The 24,618-nt window shown below is 37.2% G+C and overlaps 1 protein-coding gene and 1 pseudogene across 5 annotated transcripts in view; both read left to right on the forward strand.

Moving 5' to 3' along the window:
- Window positions 1-24,618, forward strand: part of CDIN1 (CDAN1 interacting nuclease 1) — a 211,998-nt gene that overhangs the window by 43,698 nt on the left and 143,682 nt on the right. For all 5 annotated transcript variants that reach the window (XM_054700360.1, XM_037502177.2, XM_037502178.2 and 2 more), the window contains exons 2-4: window positions 14,127-14,172; window positions 15,056-15,120; window positions 22,663-22,723. In XM_054700360.1, the coding sequence (XP_054556335.1) occupies window positions 14,127-14,172; window positions 15,056-15,120; window positions 22,663-22,723 (172 nt within the window). The remainder of the gene's footprint in view (window positions 1-14,126; window positions 14,173-15,055; window positions 15,121-22,662; window positions 22,724-24,618) is intronic.
- On the forward strand, window positions 6,984-7,742 carry LOC119238459 (glutathione S-transferase Mu 1-like; annotated as a pseudogene).

Consider the following 24,618-nt stretch of genomic DNA (forward strand, 5'->3'; position numbering starts at 1 on the left):
AGCCTTCTAAAACTAAATTTATTTTAAGACTAAGGGTTAAAATGAAAACTTAGAGGTTTGAGGGTGTGCAAAACTCAGTGTTTGCCACTAATCTAATGACTCTAAATATGTACATGTATATATAAATATGTTATATTATTTTTGTATAAATATACACTATGAAATATTTCAGAGCATATATACATGTATATACATATATACACTATAAAATATAGAAGGGTATTATTCTGCCTCATGGTCACAAGATGACTGCTCTAATTCCATGCATTACACCTTTGTTCTAAGTGTGAAGAAAGGGAGGGATGGGGTTTGGGAATGGAGTGGGGCCTAGAGGTGGGCACATAAGAGTTTTTCCCTTTTGTCAGTGAAGAAAATACTTTCCTTAGTCAGATCTGGGTCAACTGGCCACAGATAACCTGCAAAAGAGTCTTCTAGAACTAGCCTTTAAATGGTAAAAAATGTGTAGATATAAGGGGTTGGGGATGGTTGCTGGGACACAACCAAGAGTGTCTGCCAAAAAACTGAAGCAAAGAAGAGTTAATGTTACCACTTGTCAAGAGCAGATGAACATGTTTTATCATTGTTTTAAATAAAAGTCTTTTTCCCCCATTATAGTCATTAAAATGTATCAGTCAGGGATACTGATTTGAATTTAGCAATTCCTTTGTGATTTTTATCAAATTCTACTCTGAAGGAAGGGCTCAATATGTTAATAAGACAGCTGAATAAAATCTAACTTATGTTTAAATAAAATCAGTCTTTGCCAAAAAAAAAAAAAGAAAGGTTAAGTATTACCTCTATTTTCCACAACATTGGCTACCATGATAAAAACCTTGAGAACTAAACAAATCATTCAATTTGAAGTTCTCTCAAAGTGGAAGGTCCTTGTAGGCCTTTGTAACCCATGAGGTGAGATTACTTAACCTCCATTGGGGGGGAGTGGTAACTTATAATCATTGGTGAATGAAAGGAGTTAATTATTTTCTTTTTTGTTTCTAGCCTATGGTTTGATTACTTTGTTTTTATTTTTACTTTCTTAAAAGATTTATTTATGCATAGGAGAACTGGGGTATAGGCCGGAGGTGTGGGAGCAGGGATGAGAGGATTCACTAGAGACAGAGTAGGGTGTAGAACATGCAGATCTACTGAAATATACTGCTGAGGGGAGAAGCAGACTAAACAGGAGAGGTCTGCTGCACCATGTGGGTTAACTCCCTGGTCAGGGATTTAACTCAGGCCTTCCTTCATGGTGATAATGCTGAGAGTTAACCCCTATGTCACAGGGAGGCCTTGGTCTGATTACTTTAAATGCCTGAAAGTCTTACTAAACACTCTCTCTGTTGACCTAGAATTGATGCATTATGTTAGGTCCACACAGAAAAGTCCAGGGTCAATTTGATTATGCTTATTATTAATAGGATCAAAACACAGTTTTCTGTACTCAAGAAATTTTGGGCTGTAAGTAGAGGGAAATTTAAGAAATCTATATTTCAGAGTATAGAACTAATAAAAACCGTAGAACTTTTCAGGTGAAAATTAATTCCAAAGTCATAAATCTCTACATACATGTTAAAATAGTAAATGACTTTTCCAGTTAGATTAAGCACTTCAAGAATAAAGACAGTAGTACCTATTGGTGCTCTCTTGAGGACAACTTTTGATGTCTCCTATTGTTTAAACAATATGCATTTTAAGGATGTGAGACTAGACATTATGAAAATCATCGAAGAAAACATAGGTAAAACATTCCATTACATTGGCTTTAGGAATGTCTTTGGGGAGGTGACTCCAATGGCAAAGAAAACAAAAGCAAAAATAAATGAACGGACTACATGAAACTAAAAAGCTACTGTATGGTGAAAGAAACTATCATTAAAAAGAAAAGACACCCTACTGAATGGGAGAAAATATTTGCATATCATCTGCCAAACGGCTGATATCCAAGATACACAAAGTTCTCATAAAGCTCAACAAAAAGAAAACGAATAACCCAATCAAAAATGAACAGAAGATACTTCTACAAAAAGAGTTACAAAAAACGAACAGTCACAGGAAAAAATGCTTATCATTACTTATCATCAGGGAAATGTTGCACTTTTATCAAAACCATAGCAAGATACCATCTCCCCTGTCAGAATGGCCCATCACACAAAAAAAGCAGAAACAACAGGTGTTGGCAAGATTGTAGAGAAAAAACAACTCTTGTACAATGTTGGTGGGAATGTGAACTGGTCTAGCCACTATGGAAAACAGTAGAGAGGTTTCTCAAAATATTAAAAATAGGATCCCATAATTCCACTCTTAAGTACCCATAGAATACAAAATCACTAATTTGAAGGGACATATGAACTCCTTTGTTCATTGCAGCACTATTTATAATAGTCAAGTTATGAAAACAACCTGAATCTCCAACAACAGAGGGGTAGATTAAAAAGATGTGATTTATACTTTATTATAATTAGTCGTTTTCCTGATCCCTTATTTAAGTTTTCTAAATTCCTGCCATGAGTGAGACCATCCAGTATTTTTCTTTTTTTTTTTTTTCTGGCTTATTTCATTGAGCATGATCCCTTCCAGCTCCATCCCTGTTGCTGCAAATTGCATGCGTTTATCTTTTTTGATTGCTGAGTAATATTCCATTGTGTGTATGTACCACATCTTCTTGATCCAGTCATCTATTTTTAGGCATTTGGGTTGTTTCTATAGCTTAGCTATTGTAAAAGTCAAAATCAACAAGCAACTATAAACCAGAGACACATTATGGGGGAGCTGTGGGAGAAGGGAGTAGGATCAAAACAAGGGTGGTGGGTATTGTATGGGGACTGTAACCAAGATGAAAATGCATACATTGTGCAAAAGTGAAAAATGATGTAAAAAAATACAAAATTAAAAAAACAAAAAAACAAAACAAAACAAACAAAAAAACACCCCCAGGGAGCATAGCACAGCAGTTCCCTCCCACACATCATGCCCATCTTCAATAAACTATGTTATTGTGTTCACAAAAAAAAAAAAAAGTTGTGATAAGCACAACATGGATGGATGGACTGGGGGGAATTATGGTAAGTAAAATAAGTCAGAAGGAAAAAGACAGATACCAGATGATTTCACTCATGTGGAATACAGAGAAACAAAACAAAGGAACTGATGAAACTAGACTAAAACAAACCCGGGGAATATGCCTGCAGAATTTAGGCTACAGAAGAAGAGGGAGGCTGTGGGCGGGAATAGTAGGGGTAGCAGGCCCATTGGGCTACGGTGAAGGACTCTGGGTGCTTTGGTGGTGGGGGTGGTGTGGTGACTTGCATGTGAGGAGATGTGAATCTGTTCCCCTGCATCATACACAGTGTTGTAAACCAGTATTACCTCAATAAAAAATAATTAAAACAATAGAAATTTGTAAGGGTAAACTAGCATCTGAAGGATTGAAAAAGGTCCTAAATTTGGGGAAATGACATATTACCTAGAAAAGGAATCATTTTCTGTATTGCAAGGTCACATTTAAAAATTTGCATTTATAGGGCCTCCCCGGTGGCGCAGAGGTTGAGCGCTGGGTTGTGAAGCTGCCCGCAGCCTCTGCAACGCCGGTTCGATTCCCGGCTGCTCCCCGGCCACCGGAGGAGGGTCCCACATGGCACGCAGACCTCTCCTGCCGCCCGCTGCTCCCCTCAGCAGTGTACTTCAGTCCTTCTGCCTGCTCTGCTCCCTGCTCTGGCTCTGGTGAATTCTCTCACCCTCCTGCGCTTCTGACTGTACCCAGTGCATGTATAAACGAAACAAACGAACAAACAAACAAACAAATAAATAAATAAATAAAAACATGCCTCTATAAAAAAAAAAAGTTAAAAAAAAAAACATTTGCATTTATAATAGAGTTATCATTGAGAGGGAAAAATCCCATTCATTGCATCTTTTAGCAGTGAGTGGGAAGTTATGGGTTTGGTGTCTACTGGTATATAATTTATGTCCTGGTATCTTTTGCTTTTTATTTGTATTAATGTTTTAATTTATATATATATATATATTTGTCATTAGTACATTATGATTACTGATATAATAAAATTGCATTGAATATGTGATATTTTCATGTTTAGATGGCATAAAATATTACTTTAGCACATCAGGTTTATAGCACAACTTATTTTTCCTTCATTTACCTTCCCATAGCTGATGTAAATAATGTTTGGGCAAATCATTTCATCTCTTTGACCTTCACTTTTGTCATTTTTTAAAAATATTTATTTATGTATACAAGAACTGGGGTACAGGCCAGAGGTGTGGAGGGTGAGAGGATTCACTAGAGACAGAGTGGGGAACAGAACAGGCAGACGGACTGAAATACACTGCTGAGGGGAGCAGCAGGGGAGACAGGAGAAGTCTGCTATGCCATGTGGGTAGCTCCCTGGCTAGGGATCAAACTCATGCTTCAGTGGCTTTGGATTGCTTCATAGCTTGCGTCTTAACCCCTTGCACCACCAGGGAGACCCTTCACTCTTGTCATTTTTTAAAGATTGGGTTTGGTTTAAAATTCTGGTCTTTTGAAATGTTCCTTTCACTGACATAACTTGCTTTAATAGTGATGGAACATCATGCAGGACTATTCTGAGTCCAGTTATCATTCTACAAAGTAGAACTTCCACAAATAGAATAAGGAGAGAACACTCTAGACTCCAGGAAGAATCTAGTAACTTATAATGATGTGGTGTGAGTTGTGGGAGGCTGGAAAGAAGGGGCCTAAAGCCAGGATGAGTGACTTCAAGGACTTTGCTGACAAGTTTGAGCTTTATTCTGTAGGTAGTAAATACCTACTGGTATTTTTAAACCAAGAGGGTAACATAATCAGATGTTAATATTTTGGAAACATTATTGGTAAATGGGAGGCTGGATTAATGAGTCTAGCCCCCAGAACAATGGAAGTGAATCAGAAAGCTATTTAATACCATAGGAGAAAAAGCCAAATGTGAAAAATCTTTTTATGGTAGAATCAACAAGACTTGGTGACTGGTTAGAGAATCAAGGAGGACCCAGAAATTGCTTGCTCAGACTTCTGCATTTATGGAAACAAGCAATTTAGGGAGGTTAAGTACAAAACATGTTCATGGCAAAGGAAGGTGGTGGTTAAATTTGTTTTAAGATTTTTGTGACAAAATACATGAAATGTTCCCTAAGTAGCTAATTTGAGATGAGGGTTCTGAATAGAGGTGGAGACTGTAATAAATTATATTCCTCTTTATATAGGAATCATAGAAGTAGCTTTTGGTATCACAGCAGGGTGTGCTGTCATTCATGTGAAACATAAGATTGAAGAAACTTCCTGGAAATCTCCAGGGAGAAGGATAAGCAACCAGTGAGGGAGACAGACAGATGGCTAACAGGGGCAGGAGGAGATAGTGTCCTGGGATTCACAGGAGTGATTTTTAAGGAAAAAAGGATAGTAAGCGGTGCAAAATGTTGCAATGAGGTCAGCTAGGACAAGAAGTATGTCTTTGGGGTTTGGTAGTGAGGAAATTTCTGTGACATGTGTTTCAGTTACAGGGTTTAGGCAGAAGCAAGATTGCCCTTGGGTGGAAAATGAGTTGGATTTATGAAACTGAAGGTCTTCTAGACAAAGCTATTTGGTAGCAAGTGAAGAGGCAGTGATGCACAACAGTCTGAAAGGTGGGTGGGTTGTGACTTAGGGAAACAGAGTGTGTTTACAAGTAAATGAGGACTAGCCGAGGAGAGGAAATGATAGACATACTAGCCAATACTCTCTGCAGAGCTGGAAGAAAGTTGAGTTTTAACCAACAAGGGAAAAATATAAATGTCGTCACAGACAAGCTATTGTTACCTAGCTGTCCTTAACTCTTGCCTTCTTCTTGCTCTCCCTTTGACAATCATACTAAAATTGCTGCAATCTTAATTTGAGGTCTAGGGTAAAGAACTGTGGGTGCTTTAGTGGTGGGGTGGTGTGGTGGCTTGCATGTGAGGAGATGTGAATCTGTTCCCCTACATCATCTACTTATAATAAATAATTGGATTTGTTAGCAAAGAGAAAAAACATTGGGGCCTCCCCGGTGGTGCAGCGGTTGAGCGCTGGGTTGCGAACCTGCCCGCAGCCTCCACAGCGCCAGTTCAATTCCCGGCCGCCAGGCTAGGGTCCCATATGGTGCGCAGACCTCTCCTGCCGCCCACTGCTCCCCTCAGCAGTGTACTTTGTCAGTCTTCCTGTCCTGCTCCCTGCTCTGGTGGATTCTCTCACCCTCCCGTGCTTCTGACTGTGCCCAGTGCTTGTACAGATAAATAATAAATAAATCTTTAAAAAAAAAAAAAAGAAAAAAAACATTGTAGGAAGAGAGGATTGATCAGCATTTCTTACAAATGCTCCTATATTTATATCATGCCGATATTATTGGAGTTGCATTAGAGAAAATGACCAGACTTGTGGTCCTGCTAGTCAAATTAAGTGTCTAACATCCAGCCTTCTTAATTTTTGTCTGATTTATGTTATGACTTGTTAAAAGTTAATACTTAAATTCAGTTAGAAAGGAAAGATGTGTCGGTGCTAAAAACTCTAATTAGATTAGAACATTTAGAATAGAGTAGGACTTGGAGTAGAATAGAGTCTTAAAGATCAATTTATACAACCCCTCTTCAATTCTTTCTTTTCTCTTCTACTTATTAAATTTTATTATGAAACATAGCACACCTATAGAAAACAATGAAGGATAGCATGAATTCTTTCAGTTCACCTCTGTTTGTGTTTGCTTCAGATGCTTTTTAATTTTACAAGCAGACATGAAATATCCTGACTTCATTCCAGTCTCTCTACCCTTCAGATTATTATTTAAAAAAAAATAATTGTATGTCTCCCTGATAACCTTTCCTTACTATATTCATGTATTTCCTGGAGTAAAATAGGTAATTATATTTTGCTATTCTTTTGTTTCATACAAATGGTATTAAATGTGGATATAGCCCCTCTCAGCAAGAAGTCCAGCAACATGGCCATGACCTTGGGTTACTAGGATATCAGAGGGCTGGCTCCTGCCATCCCCCTGCTCCTGGAATAAACAGACTCAAACTATGATGAAAAGAAATACGAGATGGGCGATACTCCCCTCTATGACAGAAGCCAGTAACTGACTGAAAAATTCAGGGTAGGCCTGGACTTCCCCAATGTGCCCTGCTTAATTGATCAGGTCACCCAGAGCAATGCCGTACTCACTGCATTGCTCACAGCAAAACCTGTGTGCAGAGATAGAGCAGAAGATTCACATGGACATTTTGGAGAAGCAGATTATGGATACCCTCATGCAACTGATTAACCTGTGCTATAACCCTTACTTTATCACCTATGTGGACCTCTTGGTTTGTGATTTCCTTTATGCACTGTATATGCTTGAGCCCCAGGGTCTGGATACAGTCCCAAACCTGAAAGACTTCCTGGCTCCATTTGAAGACCTGCAGATCTCTGCTTGCGTGAAGCCCAAGTGCTGCTTTGCATACCGTGTGTTCAAATATAGGCCACGTGGGGCAACAAATAGTTCCTGTAGGGCCAAGCTTTGTGAGTGAGGAACAAGTCTTTTCTCTCTGCAACAGAATCCTAGATTTCCTTGTACCAACATTACACCTCTCTTGTTCTTTTGTTTTTCCCTCTGTCAGGAGTCGCTTGACCTCTTCACTTCCCCTGTCTTAGTTCCACAAGCCCTAGATGGCCAATAGCACCCCAAAGTCCACCTCAATATTATCCTTCCCACACTAAAGCCAGCCAGGTATTCTTTCAGTGGTTGCTTCTGGTTTTGTTTTTGTTTTTTTAAGATTTATTTATTTATGTATATAAGAACTGGGGTACAGGTCAGAGATGTGGGGGGTGAGAGGACTCACCAGAGACAGTGGGGAACAGAACAGGCAGATTGAATGAAATACACTGCCGAGGGGAGCAGCGGGTGAGTCAGGAGAGGGGTGCTGCACCATGTGGGTAGCTCCCTGGCCAGCCGGGGATCAAATTCCTGCTGCAGTGTCTGCGGATAGCTTCATAGGTTGCGTCTTAACCCATTGTGCCACCAGGGAAGCCCGGTTGCTTCTGTTTTGAAGTACCAATTGGATCTTGACCTTTAGAGCTTAGCCCCAGCTCCTAGCACTGCCCTGATGACCAGTGTTGGCTTGGTGTGCAGGCCCTGCTCCCCCCATGTAGTGCCTGCCAGCCCTGCCTGATCTCCAGTAAAACCTTATCACAAAAACAAGTATATATAATTCTATGGTGTTTTTTGTTGTGTGTGTGTGCATACATACTATATTTTTGAAATTTATTCATGTTATATGGTGAAGTAAGTTTCCTACTTTGTTTTTTTTCCTTCAAAATTTGTTAGCTTTTCCTGACCATGTGTTCTTTGTGTCTTGAGATAAACTTATTAAGTTCTGCCAGAAAATTCTGTTGTGTATTTAATTGGATGTTTAATAAAATTATAGATAAGTGTGTAGAGAATTGACAGTTTTATTTGTACTATCTTTCCATTCCTGATACTTTCTGAGTAAATATAGCTCATCTTTCACTTAATCAGGAACTCTTTTGTGCTCTTCAGTAATATTTTATAACTTTCTTCAAAGGTTTTACATATTTTTGTTAACTATATTTCTAAGTACTTTGTGGTTTTTATTATTTTGAATGGTAACAATTTTCTATTCTCTTTGAATTGTTATTGATTTATAAGACTTCTATTGCTCATATTAATCATATATCCAGCTTCCTTTCTGAGCTCTCGTACTAGTTTTAATTTGTAGAGTCTCTTGTTTGATATTTCTTTGTAGAAAAGTATCTCCTCTACAGATGGGATTTTTGTTTTTTTCCTTCATGATTCTCTATCTTCTTTTCCTACTTTATCTTATTTAATACACTCTCCAGTTTGCTAGGACTGCCTAGAATAAACTCACTTTCTTATAATTTCTTCCTAATATTTACATCATGTAGTAAATGTCCCACAATCATTTCATTTGTATATATTTTGTAATTTCCATTGTGATTTCCTCTTTATGAGTTAGTAGTTTTTAATTTCCAAAAATGAGGATTCAGGGAATACTAACTTTGTCATCATTGCATTCTAATTAATTATTATTTCAGCAAATGTAGTCTAGTCAATTCTGGAACAGAACTTTTGACAGCCTTATGGGATTAGAGGATAGGTTTAGACATCAGTAATCACAAGAGGTGATAGTTCTTGTAAATAGCACCCAAGGTTTTAGGAGGGACACTAAAAAGTCTTTACCCGAGGAACAAATGTGAACTGAAAGTAAAATAGCCCTAAGGACTATATTTCCACCACATTGGATCTAAAAATTAAATTTGAAACTACTAAAATGTTCCTGGACTCCCAGTGCTCCCAGAATCAAGTCAGAATCCTCTCTGGAGAAAGATAATATTTCAGTCTTCAAAGTATTTATAAAGCAGTTTTTAAGTAGTAAGAGAGATACTTAGTTACATAAGAAACTTACCCTACCAGGTAACAACTTGATTGAGAAACAGTAGAAACTGTGGAAATTAGACTCAAAAGGTCTCTAGTCCCTGAGACCATTTAATAGAATTTTTATCATTAAATTTTACTTGAGGGGTTTGAAAAGAAAGATTGAAGCATTCTGCCGGGGCTTACTTGAAAAAGAATTAAGTAGAAAGGCTACAAGTTAAAAGTATAGTAGCCGAAATCAAATTGATTTAAGTCAGTGTTTGGATTGAACATCAAATTAGACATTAGTGAAAAGAGAATTAGTGATCTGGATGATAGATTCAAAGAAAATATACATAATGACATAATGTAACAGAATAACAAAGAATTTTTTAAAAATTGAAACATATGTAGAGGAGGTAGGCATAAAAAATATAGTAGAGAGGACTAACATACACCTATTTGGAGTCTCAAGAGCAGAGTGCTAAAACAAAATTTGAAGAAATAATGAGTTGAGAATATTCTTAAAATGATGGAAGGAATCCAGGCAATTACTTAAGAAGTCCAACAAAATTCCAACAAGACGTTAATAAACACTACAGAATTAAAATCCTTTTAAAAATTAATATTAAAGACAAATTAAAAACAAGGTAGATGACTATGACATATTATCATTGGCAAAAGTAAAAATTTGACATCACCAACACATCTTCCCTGATGAAATTATTAAAAGAAAGTTATTCCAGAAGGAAGAGTGCAGGAAGAAAGAATGAAGGACAATGAAGTGGTACACATGTAAGAATATCTGAATGAACAGACTGTATAAAACAGTAAGAATATTTTGTGAATTTTAATGTATAGTAAGAATTAAATCAATATTGATAATAAATCTTATGTTGTTGGAAGGAAGGACTATATAGTGTTGTAAAGTTTTTATATTTTCCAGCCAACTAATAATTTTCATTAAATTTTTGTTTTCCATAGAGGTCAATTTGGTCTGCACCTTTGTTGCTCAGAGAAGGATTTAATGCTACATCATATGCAGTTAATAACTTTTCGACAAAAGACACATATATGATCACATGGAGACACTACAGGTAGTGGTGTGATTGTTAACAAATGTGTATCTCACCTGCAGGGAAAATAATAGAAATCTCTGAATTATGTTTTAATCCTTGACTGTTTCTTGTAGTCAATAGTTCTTTTATCTTTTCAAAGAAAAATAGAATGGCATTTTTGGGGAGCTAATTAAAGGAAAACTATGGTTTAACTTCTTTTAAATGGAATATTTTTTTAGTCCATGGGGACCAATTTGTTATGATCCTTTGTCTTCTATCTTCTATCAAAACAACAATGTCCATCTTTTGTTTGGAATGTAATATAACATCATATGAATCCTTAGGTAAGGGTGTTAGCACACATGGTATACACAATCAATTTCTGGAACTTTTACAAAGGCAGAATTAGCACTGGGATTAGAGTTTGTGTTCTGGAATTGGTTCTGGTTTTGAATCCCTGCTCTTCTGCCTTCTTTAAATAAGGACAATCGTACCTGCCTCAGAGAATTATTATGAGGCTAAAATGAATTGCCCATTGTAGTATCTAGCACAAAGTAGGTGATAAGTGGAAACCACTTGTGAAAGAGCAAATTTTATATTTAAAATCTTACCCCTTGTCTTAGAGTCATTTTATTTATTTATTTATTTATTTATTTATTTATTTATTTATTTATTTTTAAAAGACTTATTTTTGCATACAAGGGCTGGGGTACAGGCCAGAGGTGTGAGGGGTGAGAGGATTCATCAGAGACAGAGAGGGGGACAGAACAGCCAGATGGACTGAAGTACACTGCTGAGTGGAGCAGCGGGTGAGTCAGGAGAGGTCTGCTGTGCTATGTGGGTAGCTCCCTTGCTGGCCGGGGATTGAACTCTGAGCAGAGTAGGGTCCCAATGGATAGCCACTGAGGTGGGGAGAAGGTGGTGTTTATTATATGGGTATAGTGGGCAAGGAGTGGGCATTTGGTTATTGGGTTTTCCATGTTGTGTCTCTTGCTGATTGGCTGGGGCCACCGAGGTCTCGTAAATGACCAAGGTTTGCTGAGTTTGCCCATGTTACCTGGCCTACCTTCCCGAAGTTACCTTTGGTCCATTGCTTAAGTATTGTGCTATTGTGGTGGTGATCTGAATATCCCACTCTTTACTGGGTTGGGGGGATACCGTGCTGGTCCAAGATTATTCTCCAATCAGACTGATAAATGGACCTTGGGCACCAAGGCACCCTCCTGGTACCAACTGAGTGTTTCTCAATATGGCTGATAAGTGGACTAAGGGGTTTGGGGTACCCTGTTCTAACTGACTGCCTATACCCATTTCTTAACTTTCTCCTTCACTACTTTCCTGCTCTTTGTGTTGTGATACTTGTTTGGAGCACATAAAGGAACACATAGTTGGTTGGCGAGCTACCGACCAAACATCACTGAATTCTCTACGGCTTTCTTTGGTCAACCAAACCCAAAGCACTTTGCATCCAAGTCTGATTTTCTGTTATGACTATGGCAAGTACATTTTCTCTTTGTAGGTCTAGCCAGTTTTTGCCTCATGTGGAAACTGGAATCTTCTCTCTTACTTAACTTTCTTGTCCGCTGAGAAAATGGGTTGCTCCCGAGGCTCTGTCCATGGTTTTGGCTGCATTGAATTCTAAGCAGTTGAAAGATAGTTTTCTGGTTAAAAGCACGTCTCTCTCTTCAGTTTTTAAAGTACTCTAGACTCCTGACCAACTGCTCACTTTGAACTGCTTATTCCCAGGCTTATTTCTCCAACTCTCTCATTCTTCCCATGCTGGGCGTCTGCAATTACACTTTTGTTTTATTCACAGTTTATTTTCCTCCTCATTAGTCACTGGTCCTTGATGTTCCCATTACAAACACACTCATTTCCATCATATTTTTTGAAACATGGAGACTGACAGTCTGTCCACATTAAATGCTTAGCATAATATATTTTGTTGTATGATAAGGAGCAGTCTGTTTGTGGCATATAAATATCTAACATAATGACTTAATCAGTAGTTTATAGATTTGGGTTGAATTTTGCTATTTCCTCAGAAGATGGTTTCAGCAGCCTGCTAGGGGATGTGATTTGCATGTGAAGTTCAGACAAAAGAGGCTTACTAGGAAGATTTTATATATAAATTGGCTCTTATCAAGGTGGTTTCCATTTTTTTTTTTTATTTTTTTATATTTTTTTAAAGATTTATTTATTTATACAAGCACAGTGGGAGAATTCACCAGAGCCAGAGCGGGGAACAGAACAGGCAGACTGACGAAGCGCACTGCTGAGGGAAGCAGCAGGCGGCAAGAGAGGTCTGCGCGGTGCCATGTGGGACCCTCCTCCGGTGGCCGGGGAGCAGCCGGGGATGGAACCAGCGCTGCAGAGGCTGCGGGCAGCTTAGCAACCCAGCGCTCAACTGCTTCGCCACAGAGGAGACCCCGTTTCCATTTTTAAACAGAAGTTGAAAACATTGGACTATAATGAATTTATAGTTTTATACAATCATTTATCAGTGCTCCAGAGATATTTTAGTTATCAGTTTTCCTTGATAAACATTCACAGTATTTTTAAAAACCTACTCTTGTAATCTGGTAAGAGTGGTAAGAAGTTAAAACCTGCATCTATGCTGGAATGCAACAGATAGCAATACTATGGGAGCAAATAAAGAAATACGGTGTCATTGTATTTACTTCACACTTCCCAAATGACCTGTGGTGAGCTTGAGAGGTTTCATTCATGAATAGAAACATCTAATTGTTCACAGTGCTTGGGTGTGCTATGAAGGTGGAATTATTAACACAGCAATTTGTTCAGATAGCATCTAGTAGGAAAATATATCAGAAATAATTAATTGTTTTCAAGATATGACAAGGTGGATGTATCTGCAGGGGGCAATCAAAAAAATAACAGTAAGGCATTGCTTGCTTTGTTGAGAAAAAATTCCATTCCTATTCTAAATGTTAACAAGTGCAAGAGGAAAATTCCCACTTGGGAAGAATGTTTTCCAGGTTGCTTCACTGCCAGGTGTTTGGCATTGTGTGGGTCTGAGATGAATACGGCTGTGGCAGTCAGTGGGAAAGATGCACTCCAAGGACCTCAGCTTCCTGCTGTGAAAGCATCTATGTTCAAAGCATGCCAGTGTCAGTGGGAATGTTCCATTGGCCACTGTGCTACTTCTAGTGGAGACCAATGCGCCTCCCCCCACCCAAATCTGTGAAAGCTACTGGAAAGGATACCTTTCTGCTAACAAAATAAATTTCAGAGTGTTGCCAGTGAATGAGCTGCCTATTTTCTACTGTTGTGACTTTTAGCTCTATCACTTATTAATGGCAATAAACCTGGCCTTCTTTTTGTTCCTTTTAACACGACTGCTTGCCACAGATATGATTTACAGTCATTCTCAAGTTTAAAACCAATCCCAACCACAGGCTGGTTTGCTTTGAGAGGGTCCACACTTTCTCTTCTCCCTTTTTCTCTCTCCTTGACCTAGCAGCAGGAAGCCTTTGTCTGAGGTGTTCATCTGGAACAACTTTTCCACACTTGTTTTCATGTTCTGTTAGATTACAGGGCAGCAGGCCTACCTTTGAAGCTCCTTTCTCTTTTGTTTCTTTGCCGTGCACTCCAGTAATTAACTTTGTCCTTCTTTTATTTGTTCCAGTCAATCGCAGGCCACTCTGCTGAGCATCTTCTCCCAGGAGTACCAGGTTAGAAGTTTTCTCCTTTGTGAGGGTTGACAGGTGCCTAATTGAATGATGAATGTCCCTTTATTTCTTTGTAATTGAACTGCCAGCTCTCTGATTGGGTTGGAGGATGTTCTTTCCACATCAAGCACCGCCTGCGTCTCAGTGGAGGCCTGCCAAGCCTACCCATCCATCTGTCTAATAACATCTAGCCTTTGCTTATTTGGTGGACCTGTAATAAATTATGCTAAACCATTATTATTCTGACAATAATAATTTCCCTGTGTTGCGTGGTTCCATGTGCTAAATGTTTGCTGACTTGCACTGTCAGTGCCGCTTTCCATTGCTGACAGAGATGATGATAAATGACCATTGCTGGAGTGGCAGAAGGCAAGAGAGGCAGAAAATGGAGTCATTTATCATGAGATGACAGGTGTCAGTCAAGTGGCAAGTCTCTATGGAATTCCTTTTTGTAGTTTTCAAATAAGTTGTTTTTAAGCAATGTTCTTCCTGGTTAAAAATGGCAATTGGATTGTAAAACTAGAGTGCAGAGGACTTAGATGGAATTGAATTGAGGGAAAATTAATACAAAGGTTGAAAGAGGGAACAAGTTTTGCTTTGCCCTCTGCAACCCTAAGCAAACTTATTTAGATTCAATTACTATGACCCTCTTGGCTTTTACATATATACTGTACCTTGTGGTACAGTCTGAAGACATCCCGGCCAGGCATTAGAGATTAAAATGCATAGGTTCAAAGAATAGAAGGAAAAAGACCCACCACCACCAAATCCCCAAACTGTTGTTGGGTTTGTCCTATGTGCTAAATGTTGGGTTGAAGAAATACGTCATTCTTGTTTTGAACTTGATCTGTGACACAGCATAAAGATCTTTTTTGTTTTGTTTCAGAAACATATTAAAAGAACACATGCCAAGCATCATACTTTGGAAGCGATTGAAAGTTATTACCAGAGGTATGACCTGCCTGCCCCACTAGAGGGTATCATAGTACCTATTAATTGTAATAATAATTATGAATAAATTAGACTATTCAATTAATTTTCAGCATAGCTTCCCAAAGTATTTTATTTTAAATTTGCTGTTGAAGACCTCGTAGTGTAGTTTTGAATGATTACTCAAATGCTTTGTTTTGGAGATTTAAAGAAAAGGGTGAGATTGTCTTGACTTAGGGGTGTGTGTATACGTACTGGGTAAAAAGTTGTTATGGTATTATGAAATCTCAGTTGGCGACTAAAAAGTTGTAAGTGCTTATCGTGTAGAGATACATATGTGCACATATACAGATAGCTATGTGTATGAGTGAAAGTTCTCAACCACTTCCTATATCCTACTTAGACCAGAAAATTAGAAAATAAAATTGAATTTTGGTGTTGTTGTGTGTTGCATCATCAGCATTGGGTTAGACATTTTAGAAATGGAAAAAAAAAAGTTATGTATCAAGGACCTATGGAAATATAGAATAATCTACCACTGTCCTATTTTATTTTATTTTCTTCTTCTTTTTTGTGATTTCTTTTTTTTTTAATTTCTTTTTATTTTTAAACAATATTTGCTTTCCCCCACCCCCTCAGATTGAGTCCCCATAGAATTTCCTTCCCCAGGGCACCTGTGCACCATCACTACAGTCCCCGGTGCTCCTCCCTCCCTATTTTAAATGGAATTTTATATTTAAAAAAAAAATCTTGGATATTAAATCAACATCATAGTGTCCATGGAATCTTTTAATTTACTATAAATAACCCTCAACTGACTCTTTTAAAATTCTAAAATTTTTTATTATCTTTGTAATATGACAATTATTTCTAACAATAAATGATAGTGGTTTACATTAGCCAAGTGTTGATTGGTTTCTCAAATATTTCAAGGGCATATCAGAAAGGAAAACTGTTTGAAATATACTCTTAAATTATTACACTTCAGATTGACAGGTTAACCTTTCTGTGGTGAGAGTGACACCAGTGATTTGAGTGAGTGATATTTATGCACGAACATTTTATGAATGAAATGAATATATAGATAAAATATTGGTGTCATGCTTCTGTAAAATCATTTTTAAGACTCAAGATTTATTGAAGAAAGAATTTATTGAAGTTAGATTTTTAAAAAATTGTTTACTCTTACCATATGTGAGAGAAGATATGTTTAGTTTTGAGTAGCAATATATGCCAAAGAAGATACACTCACACTATACACAGACACATACACTTTTGTGTTCAGGAGACAACTTCCCAAACAAGTGTTTATAAATTTTGAATTGATTTACTCGAAAGTCATAGTCTTCTCAGTGAAATTAACATTTAAATCAAAGTCATAACCTAAATCATACATATAAAATTAAGAATCGCTCGTGAAGTTCTGTGAAACCAACAGCTGCCTTGGCATCAAATCCTCCAAGGAAATACTGAAAAGTTAGTTAGGTGTCCAAAAATACATTCTTGTTTGTAAAAATGATAGTCTTCGGCCATATGTCCAGATTTCAAAGCCTTGTGAACATAAGCAAAGGAAGACAGCATTTCCTAGAAATGTGGATCTCTGCTACCACACCACGGGATGCCCTCTGATAATTGGATGATTTCTAATTGGATGATTAGATGATTTCAAATTAAGTGCTGTTTTTCAAAAATCTTAATTTCGTTAAAAGGTATGCTTAATTATTGACACATGAGCATGCTTTTATTGTATTATCTGGTTAGTTGAGGCCAGAAATAAAGATCCTTCCATTAAGTCTGGTTGTTCACTGGTGAACAGTTGAGTGGGTAATACTGAGAATACAGAAATACATTTGCATTTCTTTAAGTTTATTTAAAGGTGAGAGTCTCAATTATTTGAGGAGTCATAGCATTTGAAACAAAACATGTTAGGCTGTACGGCACAGGCTAACAGGAAAGCAGTCTGACTAGTTTCTTACCTTACCACTGCTCGCTGACTCTGCTCTGTACTTCGTGTTTGGAGATAGCATGTTATTACCTTACAGGTGATCAGACCTCACAGGCCTCTTGTTTTGTATGTACAGATTGAATGTACCAATATTCTTTAAGGGAAATTGGTCTTAAAAGGTTTTTGTTTGTTTTCTAGCTGATTAGAATAAAGGTAAATTACATTAGATCAGATATATGTAAGCAGCTTGGCAATGTTGACAATTTCTTTAATTTTTTTCCTTTTATAAAAGAAATGCTTACTATTGTGAAAATTAAATACGTTTGTGTTAACGTCAAAAGGGAATGAAAGAATGCCCATAATAGTGTTATCCAGAGATAACCATTGTGTTCATTTTCATTCTAGACTTTTGTTAATCAGTTTTATAAAGATGACATTATGCTATCTATGCAGTTGTGAATCCTGAATTTTATTCTCGAAAAAGTGTATATGATGTAATATTATTTTTGTAAAAAGCTTTTTGTAAGCATTTGATCGTTTGCATTAGCTGATCATATGAAAGTACCATAATTTATTGATTACTCTTTAAAACATGTGTTTCCAGTATTCGAATATTATAAATAATACTATGTAAGCCTTTTGGTACATAAGTCTTTGCATTTTGGATTAGTTTTTTTAATGTTTCTATATGTGTCAAACAGTGAGCAAATAAAAATTTTATTATATATTGCCTAATTGTTGTCTAAAATGGCTATAATAGTTACATTCCTACTGGTAGTATCAGAGAGCTCCTATGTCTCTGCCTCCTGGTAATATTGAGGTGGTCTCAATTTAGAATTTGAAGAATCCTTAAATATAAGATACATATTATGATGCCATCATGGTGAATTGAAACTTCAGAGTATCCAGATAAGCAGTAGAAAATGTTTTCTCAAGCTTTTGAATTACTGAGAAAATTTCCTTAGTTCTTCATGCTCTGTATTTGTAGACGTAGCTTGAGTGCTCTTTTGAAAGCACCTCTCTATTCTTTTCCACTATACTAATGACACTCGATTTCCAAACAGGAAGCATACTTGGTAAAATTTATTGAGGCTCATCCTATTTGGTGCACCTGGGCCTTTGTATACACACACACACACACACAAAATTGGTCATATTTGCAAAACCCCACCAATAACTAAGTTTAGAATTATTGTCTACCTTCTCCCAACATGCCATCTGAGGGGCCAGCTTCCTTAAGTTTAGAATATCTGATTGATAGAATTTTATTCAGATGTTTACATGGAAAAAGGATTAGTTAAAATGTTATTGACATTACATAATAAAAATAGTTTCTGAAAATTTGAACCACTTCTTTGTTTAATCAGCATACACTTCGTACTCAGAGTTTCCCATCTACCCTGCTAGGAAATAAGTATAGAAAAGTGAATTAAGACACAGAAGCCACCCTCTTTTGCTCTGTTTATTTGGAAAATATTTGCAAGCATGGAGATAGATTTCAGAGATTTTAGAGATAGTCAACAAAGGTGGTATTCAATGTATGCTTAGCATAGGATTTTGGTAGATTTTTTTAAGTTTGCCATTAATAGTTATGAAAATATTGAAGATCAAATAACTATGCCTTATATTTTAAATCGGTACATATTATTTTAACCTTAAGTGCTAATGTATCTTTCACACTCAAAAAAGATCCTAAAATAAACTTCTATAAAGATCTTTTAAGGATTGGTAAGGTTTTACCTACAACATACCCATTTGTTAAACTTCCTATGGCAAAGCTAAAGGATAACATATAGCTTCTGGGCAAAGTAGTTTTACATTGTAAATATGCACCTGGAAGATAGCTCAGGTCACATTAATGTGGTGTTCAGGATCATGTCCTTATCTCCTGCTTATAATTCCGATCTTTGCTAAGGATCTGTTGGATCATTGAACATTGGTTTGTATAGCTCTCCCTCCTAGGAGTTTCCAATAAAACAGAAGAAATATGCAACTCTCTTAACCGGGTGAGAAGTTCTGTGCTGTAAATTTGCACAAGATATTTTGAGGATGCAGAGCAGGATAGCATTAGGAATGTCTTATTGTGTCCTCAGTATGTTCTGTAATTATCATGGTCCTTTGATTACATGTCTAAAAAATTTAAATAAGTCTGATCTGTCACTTCATGTGGTGGACAAAGTTCCCATAAAGGACAACTGCAACTTAATTTTAGCTTAATTTCTTTTCCCTAGTGATTCTTCATTGGTATAGGACATAGTTAGGATAGAAATTGGGGAATAAATTCCTTCAGAGACAAGTCTACCTTTTCAACATGTGAGGGCACCTCAGTAGGCATTGAGAGATCAGGGACCCATATCAGAGCTTTAATGCTTACTTGTAAGAGAGTCCAGATGGAGGTCGTGAGTGTGGGTGTCCGTTTCTTTATGTGTCCAACTGAACGCTTTTATCAAGCTCATAATTAGAATTGTCCATTATAGTGAGTATGACAATGCTTTAAGGTTATATGGACATTTCTTGACCTACTAAACATAGAGCTTCCATATGATCCAGCAATTCCACTCCTAGGTATTTACCCAAAGGACACAGAAACATCAACTCCAAAGAGCACCTGCACTCCTATGTTTATAGCAGCACTGTTTACAATAGCTAAGCTTTGGAAACAACCCAAATGCCCAAAAATAGATGACTGGATCAAGAAGATGTGGTACATATACACCATGGAATATTACTCAGCATTCAAAAAAGATAAACACATGCAATTTGCAGCAACATGGATGGCGCTGGAAGGGATCATGCTCAGCGAAATAAGCCAGAAAGAAAAAGAAAAGTACCGGATGGTCTCACTCATAGCAGGAATCTAGAAAACTTAAATAAGGGACCAGGAAAATGAATATCAAACAACTATGAACCAGAGACACTTTATGAGGGGAGGGGGGTGGGGGGGAGGGATTGGGGTCAAAATAAAGGGGTTGCAATTGTTTGGGGAATATAAAAATAAAAAAAATTAAAATTAAAAAAAGATTATATGGACAGATATACTTGATTATTACTATTTTTTGGTCATCATCTGTTTCTTTAAATGTTTAAGTGTTCCATTAGTCATTACCAGAGTAGTGACTGATGCAGTGTTTTTCATGAAACCTTTGAATTTTGGGTCAAAACAACAGTTTTCTGGCCCTAGCCATCACCTTTCACCAAGATCTTCTGTGTTCACACCAGGCCCTTTCCTGATCCTCAGACGCTCCAGGTGCATTTTTGACATTTGCACTTGGCTTGCCACTTTCTTTATTGAAGATCTCTATTCAAGTGTGACTTTCAGAAAGAGGGGCTTCCTGCCGCAACCAATGAAGTTTATATTTCATTGTAGCATACATCATTATATTATGTATCCTCCCACCCCATCTTTTCATCGTCGCTGTGCTGTCGTATGAGCTCTGTGATGGCAGGAACCATGGAAATTTTTACCCCTTCTGCTTCTTCAGAACCTGAATAAAACCTGGCCCTTACTTAGCTCTCAGGAGTATTTGTGGGATAAATGCATATTATACAGAAAGTTGTAAAGAAATCCTGCTATTAGTATAAGCTTAACTGCTCCGATCCAGAATCAGAGCCCTAAATGACTACTCACTTGTGATAGGGGACACACCATTAGTTTGTCTGACCTGTGTGTGCCTGAGCGGGCCTGTTGGTACCTTGAGGATGTAGTAGTTCAGTGTCAGGTTCTTAGCTCACCTATTTCCTAAAAACCTTTTTTTTTTTGTGGGGGGGGACACTCGCTGGCGGCCGAGGAACGAACCGGCGCTGCAGAGGCTGCGGGCAGCCTCGCAGCCCAGAGCTCAACCGCTGTGCCACCAGGGGAGGCCCCCTAAAAACCTTTTTTAAAGCCACTCTTGCCCCCTTCACCGTTTTTTCCCTCCTTCACCTTTTTTTCAGAAAGTCCTTACTTCCCAGTTAGAATCCCAAACAATTTATCTAAGAAAGGTCCTCATATATGGAAAATGGATTTGTTAGAATTGCTTAGAACTTTTAATGATCCTGAAACTCTCTCCATGTGAAATGAATTGTTTTTACTCTGCTTTTTTTTTTAATAGGAAAATCATATTTTTTTAAGTACATGTGTGATAGAATATACTTTAGTGTCTCCTTCTGGCATTATATGAAAGGCATCTATAGACTAAGACTTTTATTATCAAACAAATATTGTGAATTTATTTACTTAAACAGTTTACTGTAGTGTGCATGGACATACTTATTTTTATTCTCTTGTCCTCTATGGCTTTTAAAATTATTTAACTATTCATGGGTCCTCCCTGGTGGCACAGGGGTTAAAGTCTCATCATTATCAAGCTACCACAAGCCAGTGGCATGAGTTTCATCCCCAGCCAGGGAGCTGAGCCACATGACACAGAAGACCTCGTCTGTCTCGCCTGCTGCTCCCCTCAGCAGTGTATTTCAGTAGATCTGCCTGTTCTCCTCCCACTCTGTCTTTGGGGAATCCTCTTACCCATACACCTCTGACCTATACCCCAGTTCTTGTATGCATAAATAAAAATAAATCTTTAAAAAAATATTTGACTACTCATTTAATAAAGAAAACTGTGTACCTATAATTGCCTATTACAGTAAAGAACTGTGTTAGGCATAATAAATTGAATAAAATACATACTCCTGGGGCTTTCAGCCTTTCAGTGGGGGGTGGGTTTGAGTTGGACAAGTAAGCAGATACAGTATGCTGTAGTAAGTGATGGAGAGCTGCATTAGATAGTCCCTGATTGCATATAAGCGACACTTCACTTATTCCTGCTTGTGGTAGATTGAAGAAGGTGACATATAAGCTGAATCATGAGTTATCCAGGAAAAGGGTAGGAGTGGGGAACTTGACTAGAAATAAGACTGACAGAATAGAGTAGGTAGGGAGTAGATTATGAAGACCCTTACAAGAGCTGTTAGGTGGTTATTATTTCATTTACTATGAGTCCTTTAAAGTGTTTTGTGGAGATGATACATTCAAATTTCTGTTAAAGACTCCAACTTGCATGTATAGGATGGATTTTTGGAGTTCTTTTTTTTTTTTTTTCTGTTTTTTAAAAGTGGATTAGTGGGTGAGGGTTGCTGGAACTTACTGGCTAGTAAAGTATGCTGATCCATTGATAAGTCTTGTTCCATTTTTTTCTTAATAAGTTGTCAACCAATCCTACTAAAAGAAAAAAAATAAATTAAAAGATGAGATGGGTCCATGGGTACTTTCTTCAAACCTTGAGAGTAAATTTATTTCCTTTTCATGAGACCATTATGATTTAGACAAAGCCAGGGCAATAGAGAAAGTTCTTTTTGAAATCATCTCTGTGTTTACTTTACGTGTTAGGAGATGAAAGCAAGGGAGACCTAGGTGCTCATACCTCCGGCCTCCAGCTTCGGTTAGTTAGTTGCCAGTGGTTTTGAGGTAAGTTGTTTTTTTATCCTTTTCCCATCAATGCTTTCCTATGACAGTAGCACACTTTAACTCGAGTAGAGTGTGGCATTTGCCCAGGAGAAACGCGTACACACAGGGGACGCTGACAAGTCTATGCTGGCCTTTTCTTGTCACTGCATTACCACTTGGTTTTTGTCTTGTCTAGGTACCTGGATGGAGTGGAGAAAAATGGAGCTGCCCCAGTGCTCCTGGAACTGGCCAATGAGGTAATGTTATTGTTATTATTTTATTTAAACCTGCATAAAACCTAAGGGGCCTATCTAGAGTAGCTTTGCTTAGAGTTATAATTAACCTTAAAAAAAAAAGATTTTGAGGTGCATTAGACATTTAAATTGCTCCCTGGTCTCTTTGTACTTGTAATAATTGGACAAAGAACTTAACACATTAATAAATCAGTTAAGATAATTAGTCTACTTCTTTTAAGGCAAACGTATAAACAGCTTCTTGGTTTCTTATTTTGTTGGAAATTTCAAGCAAACAGCTCAAGACATGCTCTTCTTTGCTTATGTTGTCTTAATTTAGTGTGAGAAATACCTGTGTCAAGTAAAGAGACATATGCCAAGGAAACCTATGATAACTATTATAAAAATGAAGAGAGAAATTGTATACTTAAAGATGTAACATTTACTTGATTCATTTCTTCTTGTTAGCAAACTTTTATTATAATAAAAGATCCATGCCCTGTAGAAAAGTCTCTTTCTGTACACCAAGAAGCATAATTTTCTTATTAACACCAGGTAGAAAGTGATTTATTGAGTTTATTTGTTAACTCTGATCTGCTTCTGTTTGGGGAAACAAATAATGGTCTTACATTTAAAAAAGGAAACCCTAAAGATTTCCCATGAATGAAGAAGCTGTAAAAAGTTCATAATAGTTGCAGAGAGCATACTGAAAAAATAAAATATTTAATTCCTAAACTTTAAAATATTTATCCACTATAATAAGAGCAATACAATATTTAGTCTGACTTGGAACTGCTTATGCAAACCTCACAGGGATGCAATGAAATGTACACTGTTTTTGTGTTGCATTATAATGGAAAACATAGAAGCAAGGCAGAAAATGTGTGTTTGCATTAAAGATGACTCGGTACTGTGAGCATTAAGTGTTGCAGTAGCAGCAAGTTCTACATGTTATATTAGCAAGGAAGGATGGCTTCTCTCCCAGCTTCTGTCTGCTGTACAGTACTACAGTCAACAAATGAGCAATTACCTATCAGTTTCTAGAAGGTTTTAATAGTCTAGGCAATGTCTACACAGTCTGATAGGATAGTTAATATATAGAATGGATCTGTCTCCTCCTCCTAGCAGAACATATATTTTATTCAATTTTTTATCTGTTTCTGGAGCAAGGTGGTCTTTAAATATCTCCAGACATCTTTGTTAAGAGTTGATTGTATTAGCGACTTGAGCCACCTGAGCTATAACTAGGAATTTAGTGATTATTATGAAAAAGAGGAGTAAGCTAACAACATTTTAGATGCAGAATTTAGAAAGAATGTGATGCACAGATGATACTCATTTGTATAGATGGTGATACTGGTAAGTTTCATAGGGTAGCAATTTATACTTGTCTGAATTTTTAATAGATCTTTCTGTTGAGCTTAGCTTAGTTGACCTCAACTTATATCCTCTAATAGCAGGGAAAATTTTAACCCACTAACACATTTTCTCACTTATCAATAAACCTGTTATTTGTAACAAATATATTTAATCAAGGAAAAGAAACAGTTGAAGATTTTTTTCCCTCTTCTTTGGCTGCAGATTAGCCCAGAGATAATAGCGCTTTCTGAGAGATCGATAATGCATGAGGGAAATTTGGGAATGATTGGTACCAGATTATGGCTTCTAAACAACCAAGCTACCATTTTTATATGATAGTTAATACTTAAGTGACATACGCTTGCATCTGGTGACAATTGATGTGATGGTAATGCTTTATGAGTCAATATATATTTAATCAGTGGAAACTGTAAAAACTGACGAGACATATATAACATTATACATTGCAGTGTGCAGCAGCTCTCTTTAAGCACGAACTCTGTATTATTGTTGATTTGGGGGGTAGGGACTAGATGTGGTCATCGTTGATTTTACAAATG

Source organism: Talpa occidentalis, unplaced genomic scaffold, assembly GCF_014898055.3.
Source record: "Talpa occidentalis isolate TD23 unplaced genomic scaffold, MPIMG_talOcc4v2.1 talOcc4.11, whole genome shotgun sequence".
Classification (NCBI taxonomy): Eukaryota; Metazoa; Chordata; class Mammalia; order Eulipotyphla; family Talpidae; genus Talpa; species Talpa occidentalis.